Source organism: Melopsittacus undulatus, chromosome 2 (assembly GCF_012275295.1).
Source record: "Melopsittacus undulatus isolate bMelUnd1 chromosome 2, bMelUnd1.mat.Z, whole genome shotgun sequence".
Taxonomy (NCBI): Eukaryota; Metazoa; Chordata; class Aves; order Psittaciformes; family Psittaculidae; genus Melopsittacus; species Melopsittacus undulatus.
In genome coordinates this window covers 51,761,575-51,777,355 of record NC_047528.1, presented here as the reverse complement: position 1 = coordinate 51,777,355, position 15,781 = coordinate 51,761,575, and the positions used below count along the sequence as shown (strand labels likewise).

At 41.0% G+C, this 15,781-nt stretch overlaps 1 protein-coding gene across 1 annotated transcript in view; it reads right to left on the bottom strand.

The window, feature by feature from the left end:
• HS6ST3 (heparan sulfate 6-O-sulfotransferase 3) overlaps positions 1 to 15,529 on the bottom strand; it is a 343,317-nt gene extending 327,788 nt beyond the window's left edge. Inside the window, exon 1 of the mRNA XM_034059993.1 lies at positions 14,980 to 15,529. Coding sequence (XP_033915884.1) covers positions 14,980 to 15,529 — 550 coding nt within the window. The remainder of the gene's footprint in view (positions 1 to 14,979) is intronic.
• Between the last annotated feature and the right edge of the window lie 252 nt (positions 15,530 to 15,781).

Sequence of the window (15,781 nt, the reverse complement as noted above, 5' to 3'; positions counted from 1 at the left end):
AGCTACAGGGCAGCTAAGACTGACAGTGTTCTTGACAGCTTCAGAAAGCAGAACCACAGGCAAGCCTCAAAAGGGGATTGAACAAGGAGATCTTTCTCAGGAATCTGGAAAAATCTCAAGATGGAAAAATACAGATTGCTTAAACTGAGCAACCTTTGGGAGAAGGACGGGGTTTGAAAGAAGGACAAGGAAAAGCCAACACACTTGAATGACAAGGGAAGCAAGCAGTAATTTGTCTTTCAGCCTCATAACTAACTCTCCCTCACCCTGAAGCTTTTCTGGTTTCATCCTGGTCAGATTTGGTGCATTCTAATCAAGTCTTCACTTTCAGGGATTAAAAAGTTTAGTCTTTTTTGGCATGCTCAATATAAAAACAGAGATGGGGATGCATAGAGGAAGTCATTCCACCTAAATCCGCTGACTGATTCAGGGTCCTAAGAGATTACACTGCATTTCTGAGGGGGAAAAAAGAAGAAAAATCAAAGATTTAAAATTACAGTTTCAAGAGCCAGTGTAGTTTATCTTAAAAGTGCCAAATGAAGGTAAAGGATTTCTTTGCTTTATACACATTGAAGAACTCACAGGTAGTATTTCTAAGCATTGCTACCATATGTACTTCTGCTAACAGTTTTACCGCTGAATAGAAAGCTGTCAGAATTTGCAGATTCTGAACTTCAGCTGAATGGGATTTACCATAGCAGATGTATCCAAGCACATCTTTTTATGTGCAAGTACTTTTCATACCTGCATCTCATCAAGCCAAAAATGCCTTTTCATTATGGAAAAGATTAAAAGGTGCATATACATGCTGCTCACAGACATTTCACACACACTTTACTGAATTCCATGATGATTATTTTGATTCATTGGATTTATAATCCAACTACTGCAATGCAAGTGTCTGCTTAAGTCTCAGTTTGAGTGCTATATGGGCAACTTTGGCCAAGAAACTTGAAACTGATGCAGCAAACCAATTACCTGTAAGGCATCAGTGAATTAGGACATGCAGAAACCTCTTGCCTCCTTCCCTTAAGAATTTGCATTTATTTGGAAAAGTTACAAAGATTTCACTGCTATTATTTACAAACTGTTTTTCTAACAATGACTCTCAAAATGAAACTGTCCTAAAAAGACTCTCTTAATGTGCAAGTTTTGGATAGTCAACTGCCAAGAGTTCAAGGATTTCTCTTATTTTGAAGACAGGAAAAAATACATTAGGATCACCTTCTGTAAGTTTTAAAAGCATCTGCATTCTATGGATGGCAGTTTAATTTGGATTGAATTGCCTGTTAAATACATAAAATTGTTACCAGTTTTCAAACCTCCTCTCAAGAACCCTGTCTCTGATCCACTTCACTGCCCAGCCACATGTATCCTTCTGCTGCTCCTCCCCAGTCAGTTTCAGTTGTGAAAGGCCCCATCTCCCAGCAGCACCCACAGCCTTATCCCCATTTGCTCAGATTCCACCACTGCAATCCACTTGTGTTTACAAGGCAGTGCACCCCATGTCTTTTTTCTCTCTCTACCAGTCCTCCCTTGTGCACTCCTAAAACAAGGGTCCAGCAGACATTTCTGATGACCAACCACATCATAACATAACTAATTTGTCACCTTTTTCTACACCTCCTTCCAGCTCAGTGTGAAGAGATCACAGAAGAGTTTGGACTGGAGGGGACCATAAAGATCATTTAGTTCCAACCCCCCTGCCATGAGCAGGGACTTCCACTAAACCAGGTTGCCCAAAGTCCCATCCAGCCTGGCCTTGAACACTGCCAGAGATGGGCAACCACAGCTTCTCTGGACAACCTGTGCCAGCACCTCACCACCCTCACAGTAAAGAACTTCTTCCTCATGTCTAATCTAAAACTTTGATACATCCTTCATAATGAAAGGTTCCAGATCAGAACTTCTTCAAAGCTCAAAAATAACCACACATGCGAGAGGTAAATCAGTAGAGCTTTATTTTCAATCAGGGGATAAAAGGAGATTATCTATTAGCCCTACACATTTCCTAACAGGTTTCTTGTTCCCAACATGTTTCAAAAATACTAATTTTATACCTTCTGCAACGGTTCTGCAAATTGTTCTTCAAACTTCTTCCTTAGCTGTACTGCATTTTTACCTTATCCCACCAGAATTCATGAACCTTTGTACTTTGCTCTTGCAGACAAAACCTGACCTTTAAAAAGATGGTGAAGACTGCTTTGTTTAACTACCTCTCTTACCCTGCTGTTTGCTATGCCATGCTGGTTTCTTTTCAGCCTTATTATCTTTAATGGATGTATGAATTTTCTCCCAGATTCCCACATGGCATTTTCATGTAGTGCCCATGCCACTTGCAAGGATTTTACTTTTATAAATTGCCTTTAATATGCTTTTTCATTTTAAGTAGTTTTCTCTAAAAAACAAAACCCCTAAAGCTGGGATTTTCGCACGTAGCAGTGTTTGATCCTGTAAGAGATTTAAATACATTTTACCAGACAAATAACACTTTCAACTAGATCCTGCATGCAATGGTCAAAACCACATAAACTGCTTCTCCATCTTCAGATTTGTGGACTAACTGCTTCATGAAATACTCACTAACTGTGCCTAGCAATTCAGTCTCCACATCAATCATTGCTGCAGCCACTGCCACTACCATGCAGGTCTAGGCTGACCATGCAACTGAGAGGTCAGAAGAGAATGAAGGGCTCCAAAGACAAAGGAGGGAAGGAAAACAACCACATAATAAAGTCAGCTTCTCTTCATTTATATACCACATTGCTCACAGGGCTCCAGGTCCTGGAATTAGACATTACATTTATCATTTTTCATGAGCTGCTGTTTCTCTGACTTTCTAGCCCACAACTGCAGAGGGAAGGAAGGAAAAAAAAAAGGAAAAGAATTCAGATACTAGATGGAAATTCAAGAAGCAGAAAGTAAACAAATCCTGATTAAAGATAACAAAAAAGTATAAGTTAACTGCTTTAAATTAGCTCACAAATATTTAAAAGCAATTAAAATCTGACCACTGACACTGAACGAGCCACTGCAGAGCCACAACACCTGCTGAAAACACACTTGGTAGAGCTATGTGCATTCCTGTGTTTTGATGCAAACAGATGTTCTACTTGGATCTCCTTCTTAATGCTCCTATCATAAAATCACTTTCCTCTCTGTGTACCCCAGGGATACCTCCCCATTATTTGTACCTAAATTCTCCCCTTTATTTCATACCTTTCTAGTCCCATCAAACCATCCCCTTTTTTCCTAGGTTACAGCAGCATTAGCAACTTTCCTTCTTCTTCTCCTCTGTGGCAGCGGGACAAAGCAAGGACTTATCTACCTTCCTTCCCCTGCTGGGAAGGACTCCCCTCCTCCCTGAGCTTGTGGCTCACACTGCAGAGCTGCGTTTCAGTACCCCCGACTGACAGCTGATGGTAAAGCACAAAATTTTTCTGCCAACTCTGCCAATTCTAATCTTAAATATCCTCCAAGAAATTATAAGAGCAAAGACTGGGGCACGTGCTATAGAGACTTCTTGCAATTGTTTAATACTTTATCCTGGGAGAAATTGAATACATATCAAAGGGAGCAATTATAAAACAGCAGCCTAAAGGGAGCAGATAGAAACAGGAGTTACACAGACATGCATCTTTTCTGTCCTGTCTTTTCAGGATAGAGGAAGAGAACAGTTCGTTTTCCTTACAAGTTTTTGTGTACTACTAGGAACAGAGCAAACAATGAGCTAAGGAATGTAGGACAGATTGAAGTAGTTAATTATGTTACTCCTTGCAAGGCTAAACAGCTAAAAATCCACAAGCCCCTTAGAACCTCAGCAGGGCAGACAAGCTCAACAGAGCTGAACAATTCAAGCCTGCAGCTTGGTAAACAAGCAGAGCACAGATGAGCACTACTCCAACCAGCTCACTCTGTACACAAAGCAAGCAGGTACCACACAAATGCAACACAAATTGCACAAGAAAAACATATAAAACAAAGGCCAAAAAGCTAGCAAGATAGGAAGGACAGCAATGTGGGAAAATGGGCAACATCCAGCTGACAAGAAGGTAAATAAGAAGTGTAGGATGTAACCTGAGTAATAGAGGAAAGAAAAAAAAAACACACAATAAAAACCATGCAAACTGAAAGTGTGCTTGCTCATGGAAGAGACGCTTTCCTTCTCCACATGTCCTTTTAGACTCTTCTGTTTAGATAACATATGGCACAAAGTGAAAAACCTCTACTCAGACAGTAACAAATTTTGCTCCTGCAATGATACACAACTTGAGATTTTGTTTAAAACAACAATGCAATTACAATGACCTTGCTACCAATTTTTCCTAATTCACTTGATTTTTATGTTTTGTTTGGGTTTATTTTTAATATTTTCTTGGGAACGACCTACTACTTTGGACTGAGCTACAAGTAACAGCATGAAACAAGAATGATAAACATCCACCATTCCTACTGCTCTCCTAATCAAAGCTGCAGTTCTGTGTCGCCGCACTTCAGCTTCCCACTCAATCTGTTAGTCAGACACAGTCCACCAGTTTTACTATTACCCTATAGCAATGTCCAGCAGCAGTTCAGATGCCTGCCACTGACCTGTATCACAACAGGATTCTTTATCCCATTGTCAGGTATCTGACAATTTAATCAAAATGAAAAAAGAGAGATACACTAACACCGAAATAATCTGCAGAAGTCACAGGCAGCACTATAAAATCCAACATACATTTATTTACATGCTCATTGACCCACCAGCTTTTGCCAGCAGATGCAGGAGACCTGAGATCAAAGGAGGAAAAGACTTGCTGAAGAGCTGATGTGCTACAGAGGGCCTGGGTTTTTTAGGAAAAAGCTATTTTCAGTTTCAGTTCCTTTAGCCACATGCCATTTCAATGGGCATTTTCAGGTTTTAAAAGCTTGACAAAAAAAGGCATGGCAACTTTAATACAGTTGAGATGAAGTTTGTTACGTAAGGCTTTAAGTAGGACTCTAAACCTTTACTTCACAAAAAAAAAAAATATATACACACATATATATACACATAAACTAATTATTTGAGCTTTTTACACAGTAGCTTACTAAGTAGTCTGTTCAATTTTCACGTGGAAATGTATAGAGAACTTGTATTTAGACTCTTTTCAGATGCAGTGATACATGAGGAAGAGATGAATTCAAGTTAGACAATGAGAAATTTCAGCTAGGTGAGAAGAGAAGCTCTCTTCTGATGAGGGTGGTTCATCCCTGGAAGAGGTTGCTCCCAGACACTGTGGCTTTCTGCATCTCCATCTTTGGAGTTACAATTTCTGGGCAATGCGCGCAGCTACCTGCTCTAGACAGGCTGACTTGTGAACAGGCGGGGTGGGCTAGATTACTGCCAGAGGTCCCTTCCTACCAACACTGGTTCTGTAATAAATCCAAATGACTAGTAGTAGAGAACAACATAAGATACTTCACAAAGCTACTCATCTCATCTGAACCTTGTTAAGTCAGCAACAGAAAAGATACAGCTTTAGCCTGATAGAGGCTTTTCTGGCATGAAAACATGGAAGTTTTTGCAGTTATAGAAGTTATTCATCACTCATATTTGAAGCTTCTCGGAAAATAATGGTCCTACTCCCACCACTAAATATTAAGGTCTAGGTAAAAAATGAAAATATTACATGACAACTGCGCTACTGGGGATTTATAGTGTAAGAGCGGAAGATGCTTAATTTAACATTTGGGTCTCTTATTACAAAACTTATCTGACTTGAGAAACCTGTGCCAAAATAAGAAAAGGCCTATGTAGGACAGGATCTCAAACTAGCTTGTGCTTGAAGTTTCTCATTATGTACATGGTTCTCTCTTCCAGCAAATATAAAAGAACATAGGGAGAGCTTTAAACCCCCAAACAAATTTTTTCGGGGGGCAGGGGGGGCAACACCTCCAAAACAAAACACACAAAACATCTTTCAAATTTCAGGTTTTGATCCTTCCTTCACCTCTCAAGATTATAGCTTTATTTCTGCTCCCTGCTTTCTTCTGCTGCCTTCCAGACTTTGCTCTCACTTTGAGCTCACAGCTTATTCCTATATGCTGCTTCTTTTCTTTCCCCCTCTTCCTCTGAGGAGTTCCCTCAAGCCAACACCATCAGTTGCTATTCCACCTACCTCCACATTCTCAGCCACAGGCTGTGTGCAAAGACACATGGAAATAAAGTAAATAATTGCAAATAGCTACTTTCAAGTGGCAAAACACACAAAACATATACAAAAGTATTTGCTACTTAAACAAAAGCCAGCTCAAAAAAAAAAAAATCAATTTAGAAATAGGCTACACAGGCAAAGGGGAAAAAAAGAAGAAATAATAATTGAGCTTTTTCCTACATTACCACCTCTAAAATTTCAGTTAACATACATTTAAAAGCATAATGTGCCCAAGTAACAGAAATGAAAGTTTGAAAGTCAGTAAGCTCCTTCCACTGACATCAGACTTCAGATGACAATTTGAGAACAAAAAACAAATCTATTTTTGATCTGTGTTTTGACCAGTATGCCTCCTTCTTTCACTCACCTGACTTTCAAGGTTATTTGTCTGCAGAAAGTAACTGGTCTCAAGAGAGCTCAGCTCCTCTGCATACTCCAACATCCTGAAGGACCACCTCCTTCCCATACCAAGCAGCACCAGGAACCCCACAGACAGGCATCTCATCAATTTAATTCACAGAACTTGGAAGTATACTCAAGTCAATTAGGAATATCATGGTTTGTCTCAGCAATCCTTCAATACTTTGACTTTGGAAATTGAAGTTGCATCTGGTCATTGCTTTCTCCATCCCAACATTATTCTTCATACAGCATTCAAAGTTTCCCCCTTACTAAGCCAGTACGTTTGGCATCCCTCTCAGTTTGCAGACAGAGCCACACTTCAACCTGCACTAATTATTCACTTTCACAACTGACATATTAACGCAACACTTCTAATACATCTGAACTCAACTCTACATCCAACATTTTCTAACAGATTATTTTTTTTAAGAAAATAAGAGTGTTAGTATAATAAGTTTACATGATCAATTAAAGCAAATCCCCCCCTCCTCCTTTTTCTAAGATGACTTTAAGCTGTGGGCCAAACTCCTGATCTCTGTAGAAGTATACATAAGGCCACCTAATAGCAAGCTTCATAGCAGAACCAAAGTCTTCAGAGCTTGAAGACAAAAGGACCTATCCTTATCAGAACACATTTATACTTTTTTAGTCAACACACGTTGAAATCTCAAGCACTGATCATGTAACAGACCACAAGTACTTCAAGAGTTACTGATTTTGCCACTCTAGAATTTGTTCTGAAAGATCCATGCCATCTTGAACAAAATCCCAAAATACTTTGTTATTAATTTTTCCCCCTAAATTCATAATTGACTCAAAGCTGAATCATTTACCATAACAGCAGTCCAAATTAGACCCTTAATTCATACAATCAGCCTCCTACACAGTGTCTGGAAACATTCTTCAGCAATAACATAACTCTAAGTTACTTCTAAGGCAACCAGGAACCTGAAGACATCCAACAGAGTTTAGCACTAGAAATGTCGGTTATAAATATTGCCAGAAAACAGGCAGCAAGTTGAATGCAATAGTAAATCCATTAAAGAATACAGGTTCCCTCCCTTTTATTGGATTTCATTCTGCACAGAGAGCAGCAGAGGCTTTACATTATTAGCTCACTTGCTACCATGGCTGCACCAAACTCTGGGAGGAAATGCTTTACCCTTTTTGCCTTAGAAGGCAACACGTGAAAATTGCCAGCACACCTGAGGGGGGCAATCATTCAGTTCAAACAGCTTTCTACACTTCCCACTGAGCTTCGTGGTCACTGGAGCTGAGCTGGCAAAGATTTTCTTACTCTTCCAGAGATTTCTAAAAAAACAAAAGGATAAGCTTGCAATTTTATCCTTATTTTCACCACTGTCTGGCTCTACAGGTTTAATCTTTATCAGCGTAATGGCATTACACAGCAACTTTTCCCATTCACCCAGTAACTTTTCCTAGTCCATCTAAAACCAATACATACCCCAAAGCTATGTAAGGATTCAAGCAATATCCTATTCAGAAGGATTGGAAATTACTTTAAATTAGGCAAGTAGTTAAAAGAAATTAAAAAGCATCTTAGTAATACAAGAGAGTTGAAACAGCTGCTGTGCCTTATAACACTGTACAGCCCAAGGGGCTGCTACTGACACTTCACTTTGTTTTCTCCCCAAGGAACCTCTGCATGGCTCCTGCTAGAGAAGAGAACAGCTCCTTCATTTTAAAGAAAATCTGATTAGACAGCCTATTTTCCAGAATAAAATACCAGAAGAAGCTGAAAAAACACCCCTGCATGATACATGAAGCCAGATTAAGAAGAAAGCAGCAAGGTCTGCATGAAAGAGCAACAAAACTTGCTTGGGTAAATCACTAAGTTCTCTTACAGGCAACTAGAAGAACTGCTGCTCAGATCATCATTTTCATCACATGCACCTCTCAGCCTCAAAACTTACTACCTTTCACAGATATTTGTATATTATAAGGATCTGTAAATTATATCTGCAAATTATAAGGATGGGTGAAACAGTGGTCAGCACAATCCATTCTCAACTGAGTAGTGCTGACTACCATTCTACCATTTTATCAGCACCATCCACATGAACATGAGCACTAGTCCTTCCTTCAGGCAACCTGCTGAGGTTTACTGCAGCAGCATCAGAAGTCTGAAGACAAGACTTAGCTTTGGGTCAGAAGTTTTCCATGGCTGTGACAACCCTGACACTGAGAAGTTCCATCTCCATCAATCGTTTGTGATTGTGGGCAGGGAAAATCTCACAAGTACAGCACACAAAGTAGCTGAGGAGAGTTCCCAGCTGCTGCCACAAGTTCTAAGACAAGTTATCTTTCATAGAATGGAAGAGATTAGCAGACAGCATTACTATCTCAAACAGGCTGGATCAAATCAGTCTAACTTCCCTCTAAAATACAGTAACTGACTTTGAATAGGAACAGGAGGAAGAAAATGCTTGGGAAAAAAAAAAAAAAAAGAAAAAGAAAGTATGACTTTAGACAACATTTCCAGTTAGTGCCATAAGCCAGAAAAAAAGAAAACACTGTCTAGGAAACAAAATGATGTGGCAGTGGCAGAACTCCCTGGAAAGCACTTCTAAGAGCTTTATGAAACAAAAGATTTATCACAAAAGTATTTCATTCTGTTCAATGTCTGCATCAACAACGTGGATGCTGAATACAAAACACATTTATTAAATATGTCAACTATGAAAAGCTAGGAAGGACAAAATCAAAATCCAAGTCAATTTCATAAATTAAAGAAATTGACAAAAGAGGAATGAAATCCAGCAGGGATGTGCACAAAACTCATATTAAAAGACAATGGAAAATATAAGTAGTAATCTTTAAGAAAATGAATAGCGCCTAAACCCCAAGTTAAACAGTCAGTGTTAGGCAACTGCAAAATAGGCAAACATCACTGAAGTGTGGAACAAGGACAGCTTTCAGAATAAGTGAAGTCATCTTTTTTGCTTCATTCTGCAATACACTTATAGATGAAATACTGGACCTCCACTGAAGCATCAATTTTCAAGAAAACAACTGACAAATCCAAAGAGGAGGAACATGAAGAATGGCCTACAATAAATACAGAATGAGCTGGATTTGGTTACTTTTTAAGGGAAGGTTGAAAGAGGGCTTCCTAAGAACCAAAGTGCTCAGCAGGCTACTGCAAAGAAAAGGGGACCAATTTTATTCTCACTTTCTCGAAAGACAGAAGATGCAATGGGCTTGAAATTGTAATTAATAAAATCCACATCAAGCACTGAGGAGAGACACACCACTTTCCAACAGTAAGGACAATGAAACCTTAGAGCAGATTACCAAGGTTCTTTTAAAGCATCCAGCACTGGACACAGTTAAGGAAGGAAAATGCCCACAACGTCAGTACCATGACCATAGCAAACTCTTAAATACTTCTTGTTCCTTACTTTTGTATTAAAAAGCCCAAGCAAACAAATAAAAAACCCAACTCTATAGAGCTCACTGGCTCTAACATTCATTTCAGTAGAGAATACCAAGGTTTCCTAGATAAGGTATATCACTAGAAATGGGTTCAAATCCTAGAGAATGTGTTGGGCTTTCTGGTTTGGGGGTTTTTCTATTAATTTAAACTTTTATGACTTTTTATTCTCTTCTCCCCCTACCTCCAGCATAGTCTTAATTTTCAATTAACTCTCTTCCATGTTTATGATGATCATAGTTACCAGGGCTGCACAAAACAGAGTCCATCTTACCCTGTTCTTGCTAGAGCTTTAAAAAACACTCAATAGTCAAACAAAGGATTGCATAAGAAGAAAGAAATCCTAGTAATTTCTATTCAACTCTCCCAATTCCATGACTCATGGGTTTACTGCTGACTTATACTCCTATAGAATAACAGAGCACACAGTAAGTTAAACAGACATGAGGAAATTGAGAGTATAATGGAAGCAAATTAATGAAAATCAATAGTTTCAAAGACTAAACTGCACTGATAATAAAGCTCATGAGGTTTACAGAATTAGTCTGATTTTACTATTTTCAAATAAGAAAATTAGACAACACTTTCAATGCAGTGTTCTCTCAAGTATGTAGTTTAAAAGATTACCTTCCTAGTTTAATCAAACTTGTAATAAATAATAATGAATAATTATTAATTATACTGCAGGCACACCGGCAAGGGAGAAAGTGTGCCTTGATTAGGACTTCTAAGATGCCCTCTCAATCCCTCATACATAGAGGCAAAGCAAGCCCTGTCTCACACACCAAATTTTACCTGGTAACCTAACAGAGACAGACAATCAGTTTGGACAACATCTCTGCAACATCAGACGTTGAATTCTTCTCATCTAGTTTTAGACAACAAGCCCACTTTCCAATCATGCCTTGCAATCAGTGAAAGGAAGAAATGCCCCCCCCCCCCCCCCCCCCCGAAGACAGTTCAGCAGGTGTCGGATGTACTTCAGACCCTCTCAAATGACTGCTTGTATTATTCTGTTTCTTCCACTGTCTACAGAAGTGGCCTAGTATCACTTCCTCAGACTTGAGACCAACTCTTCCCTCGCATCCCAGGTTAGACATCTAACAATGTTCCTCTTCCATTTCTTTCCTCAAGCAATGCTGGCTAAGGCTCCACGGTCTCAGCTTCTTGACACCTCAGAAGGTAAGCCAAGTTCAAGAGGCAGAGCTAGACATCAACAACCTCAATGATTTTGAAAGGACAAAGCAAAGACACAAAAGACTGTTCCTTCAAAAAAGGATTACACCCCAGTTTCAGTTACTGGTTTTTGTAGCAGCTTTTTTTGTGAGGCAAAGTAAATAACCCAAGTTGTAGACACAATGCATAGCACTAACTGCTCTTAAATGTATGGAGGGCTATCCTAGCAATGCAAGAACTCCCAAGTGAACCTGACTGCATCTTCATGGAAAAAGTCCCACTGCTTGGATAACACTAATTATTTGAAATTATGAGCTGAAAACTGAGCTAGTAAGAATTTAATTTTAAACTGCATCAGCTGCATGCCCTTCCCCATGTCCTCATTATCCAGACAGGAGCTCTTGTAAAAGTGAAAGCCATAAGTTAGTATGAAAAGTAAACACTTCAGCAGGTATTTCAGCAGAACATCTTGTATCCTGAAAATTAAAACATGCAAATGTTTGAAGAAATAAAGTCTAAAATTGTTGGTTTGGTTCCTGGTTTTGTTTTGTTGGGATTTTTTTAAGTAATGACATTCAAAAGGATAACTCTGATTCTACCAAAAAAAATAATTCTACAACTTCACAACAGCGTCCAACACATTGACAAACAAATTTTCCTACTAAAATACCTAAACTGGGATGAAAGCACAGAACACTTCATACCATTCACTCAGGCAGAGGTCAAGGTCCAGTGAGACCTAAATAAGAGCTGGTGCTTGGGCTTTAAGAAGTTCAAATTGCTGGGCCACAGCAGCAGTTTCTCCCATGTTCTTTCCTGGGACCTGAGACTTCAAGACACCAACATCAGAAACAAAAAAAAAAAAAGAGATAAAGTCTCTCTAAAACCCTGAGGAGATTTCAGAAGTAAAACATCTTTAAACACACTGCTCATGAAAGACAAAGACCCCCAGGGTGAGGTGAGGTGAGGTAAGGTAAGGTGGTGCTTCACATACCTTCCAAGATCCTCCTTTCCCTGCCAGCTAACGCCTTCCCCATGAATTCTAGTTTCTTCATGAACTCTTCTAAAGACCTGCATTAAAAGGTAGGACCTAATCTAACTTGTTCACAACAAAATAGCAAAGAAAATACTTCTGAGAGCCACTTGTTTAATTTTTTACTTATCTTACTCTATTACCAGCCATGTAAGAAGCAAATTTTCTGAATGTGGAGATTTACACTCTAAATCCCTTATTCCCTCTATGTAGCAAAAGACAGGCTACATAAATAGAGATCTGAAGAAAATCCCATTTTTTGCTTCTCCTGCTATGAGGAGAAACAAAAAAATAATCCAAAATACACTTAACAGATCCTCACTTCATCAAACACATGGCACAAGAGATCAAATACCTTGGTACCAAATTCATAACATAGTGTGTCCTGCTCAGAAAAAAACTCATTGTCAGATATTTAACCAATTTAGCCTTATTTTCTGACTCCATAGTTGGAAAGTAGAAACGTTGAGATATTTAAGGAATTCTAATGCCTCAAATACATTCAGAAGCTTTAAAGGATGACTTGAAAATAATCAGTATGTTTTATGTTAGACACATATGCTAGTTTCTTGCCTATTTTTGACATATCGTCTCCTCATTCTCAATTCTCAGTTCAAATATTTTAAAAAAAGGCTTAGATGCATGCCTCTAATAGTACAGTACTCCAGCAGAGTAGTTTAGGCTTGATGCCAACTTTACCAGGAGCAAAGATATTCACAGCAGAGACAAACCCCACTTCGGGGTTATCTGATTCATTTTACAGCTCTTTGAAAAGCTTAAGTCAAGCTATATGATTATAAAAAGAAAACAAAGGGGAAAGTGAAAAGGTGTCTGTAATACAATAAGCAATGGGTAATAAAACAATGCAACAAATAATTACTCATTTTCCTCACTTGCATAAAGACCAACCAAGAAGTGCAATGTCACACTAACCAAATGATTCACTAACTAAACGTTTAAGAAAGCAGTACTAAGTTGTGGTGGCAAAATGTCACTACATGTCTGCCTTCAATCAAAAAAAATCACGGATTATCCACCAAACAATCACTACGACCTGCTTTGTAATTCAAGTCAAAGTTTTAAGTTTAGTTCACGTAATCATCTTTTTATTTAAGAGTACTGAGGCCACTACTCCACTTCTACTGCTCACATGTGATCTTTGCAATTCCATTTAACACTCCGTTATTTTCTTACTAGTATTTTTCATAAGAGGAAAAAGGACTTCAGTGGCAGATTATATATTTTCAGACACTTCCATGAATATTACTCTTCCTTCTTATGTCCCTGATTAACATTACAAGTTTACTGAATATTCCTTAAACCTGTACAGTTAACACCAAGTGATTTTGTCTGTCAAGACATTCACAGCATCTCTCTTCCATTAGCACACCAATATGTGCACTTATCTCCAGCTAAACATTTTACACAAAATTGTGTGAACTACCTTAACAGTATTCTGCAAGTACAGTCCAAGTCCACAACCATAAATGACAAATTCAAATTATACTGACTGGAGTCATGCTAAATGGGACTAGCTTTGCAATATGAGAGAACGAACATCAAAGGTTCATGTTAAATAACCTGCAAATTGCCACAACAATCAATTTTATCATCTTGATGAAAAGACCCTGAGAACATGAGCCCACATACGTCATGGACTGTGTGTGTTCTTAATTACGAGGCACAAAACACGAAGTCTGAGTAGTCCTGAATGAAAAGTTAAACTTTGCCAAATCATGCAATTAAGATGGACAGTAAAATGAAAGAGTGTAAGTTATCAGGAAACTATAACAAAAAAAAACCAAGGTTTCCTATTTTCCAGCTGTTGAAGTTACAATCATTGCATTGCAAAGGTTTAAGAGAGAATTCAACTCGTGACTTCTCACTACACACACTCAAAAATCTATCATACACATAAAGAGAGAATCTAATATTAGCCTGAACATCTGATTTAATGTCAAATTAATCAGAACAAACCCCAAAACTTACTGAATCACCTAGAGCTATCTCGTACCGAAATTACCCATCTGACAACCTTTCCATTTCCACAATTTCCACATTTCCATCGACAAGACTTTTTGCGAGACACAACAAAAGCACAATACAAAATAAACGCAGAGAGGCAGCACGCACATGACATTCAGAAGTTTTCCGCTGTCCTCAGATCAACAGAACATTTACAGTGTTATTTTTCCGCTAGCACTGCGCTCCCTGCTCAAAGCCTGAGCCCACATCGCCTCCTGACTTTCAGCTCTCATATACAGCGAGCCATCAGTACACAGCGGCAAGCAGAGAACCAGCCTATCTGCCAACAAGAAACACGGGGAGAGTTTAAGGGCTTCCGGACAGTTCAGACTCCGCTATTACACCACGCAGCTGCTGCAGTCATCCACTAGATTCTTCAGAGACACTCTTATGCAGAAGAGTGTAACGCTTTGATAAATACAAGTTTCCGAACAACATACAGACAGGAGAAACTTGCACAAGCCCCAGCAACAGTTTCTCCCGTGCTGCCTTGTGCAAAAGGCAGCTGTATACGAGCTGGGGGGAATCAGCGCAAGTTTGAGGCGAAGCGAGCGCATTCCAGTTACCAGGGCGAGAAACAGCCCAACCTAGAACCTCCTCTGGGAGAGAAGCCTTTTTAACCAGCATTTATTTATTCATTTCCCCCGACCGCTCCTTACTGCCGCCGAGTCCCGCGGCCGGCACTTACCTGAGGGTGCGGTTGCCGGCGCAGCCGCGGCGCTCCATGGCGGCGGGCACGCAGCTGGTGAGCTCGGTCCAGTCGGCGTGCAGCCCGCAGCTCCAGCCGGTGGAGAAGCGGGAGAAGAGCCACGTGTCCTTGTCGCCGCCCGGCCGGTGGCAGGCGCACTTCTTCTGCCCGGCGCGGCAGTAGCAGGGCTGCTCCAGGCGGATGTTGCGCACCAGGTGCCTCCCGAAGGTGGTGCCGCCTGTCTTCTGGATGTGCAGGAAGACGATCACGTCGCGGCCCCGCATGTCGAACCGCACGCGCCGACACAGCTCCCCCCGCGCGAAAGGGAACTTGGCCACCAGCCGCGGCAGCGCCGCCGCTGCCTCCGCCGCCTCCTCCTCCTCCGCGGTACCCGCGGCCGCCTCCTCCTCCTCCCGCTCCGCCGGGCCCCCCCCACGGCGGGCAGCGGAGGCCGACGGGCGGCGGGCGCAGGCGGCGCCGGGGCAGGCGGGCGACACATACTGGTAGACGATGAGCAAGAAGAGCAGCGCCAGCAGCGGCGGCAGCAGCCACCTGTTGAAGCGCTCGTCCATGGCGGTGCGCGGGGGGCAGCGCGGCGCGGGATCAGGCGCTGCCGGGCGCTGACAGGACGGCCGCCCCGCTCGGATCCCGCAGCCGAGGCTCTCCCGGCTCCCTTCCCGACCGCATGGTCCTGGCAGGCGGCTGAGGTTGGGCTCCGCTCCCCTCAGCGCAGCGCGCCGCGCCGCAGCCCGCCCGAGGCGGCCATCCCGCTCCCCGCGGCTGAGGCGAAGCGGGGAGCGCCTCGCGCCGAGCCCGCCACGCGC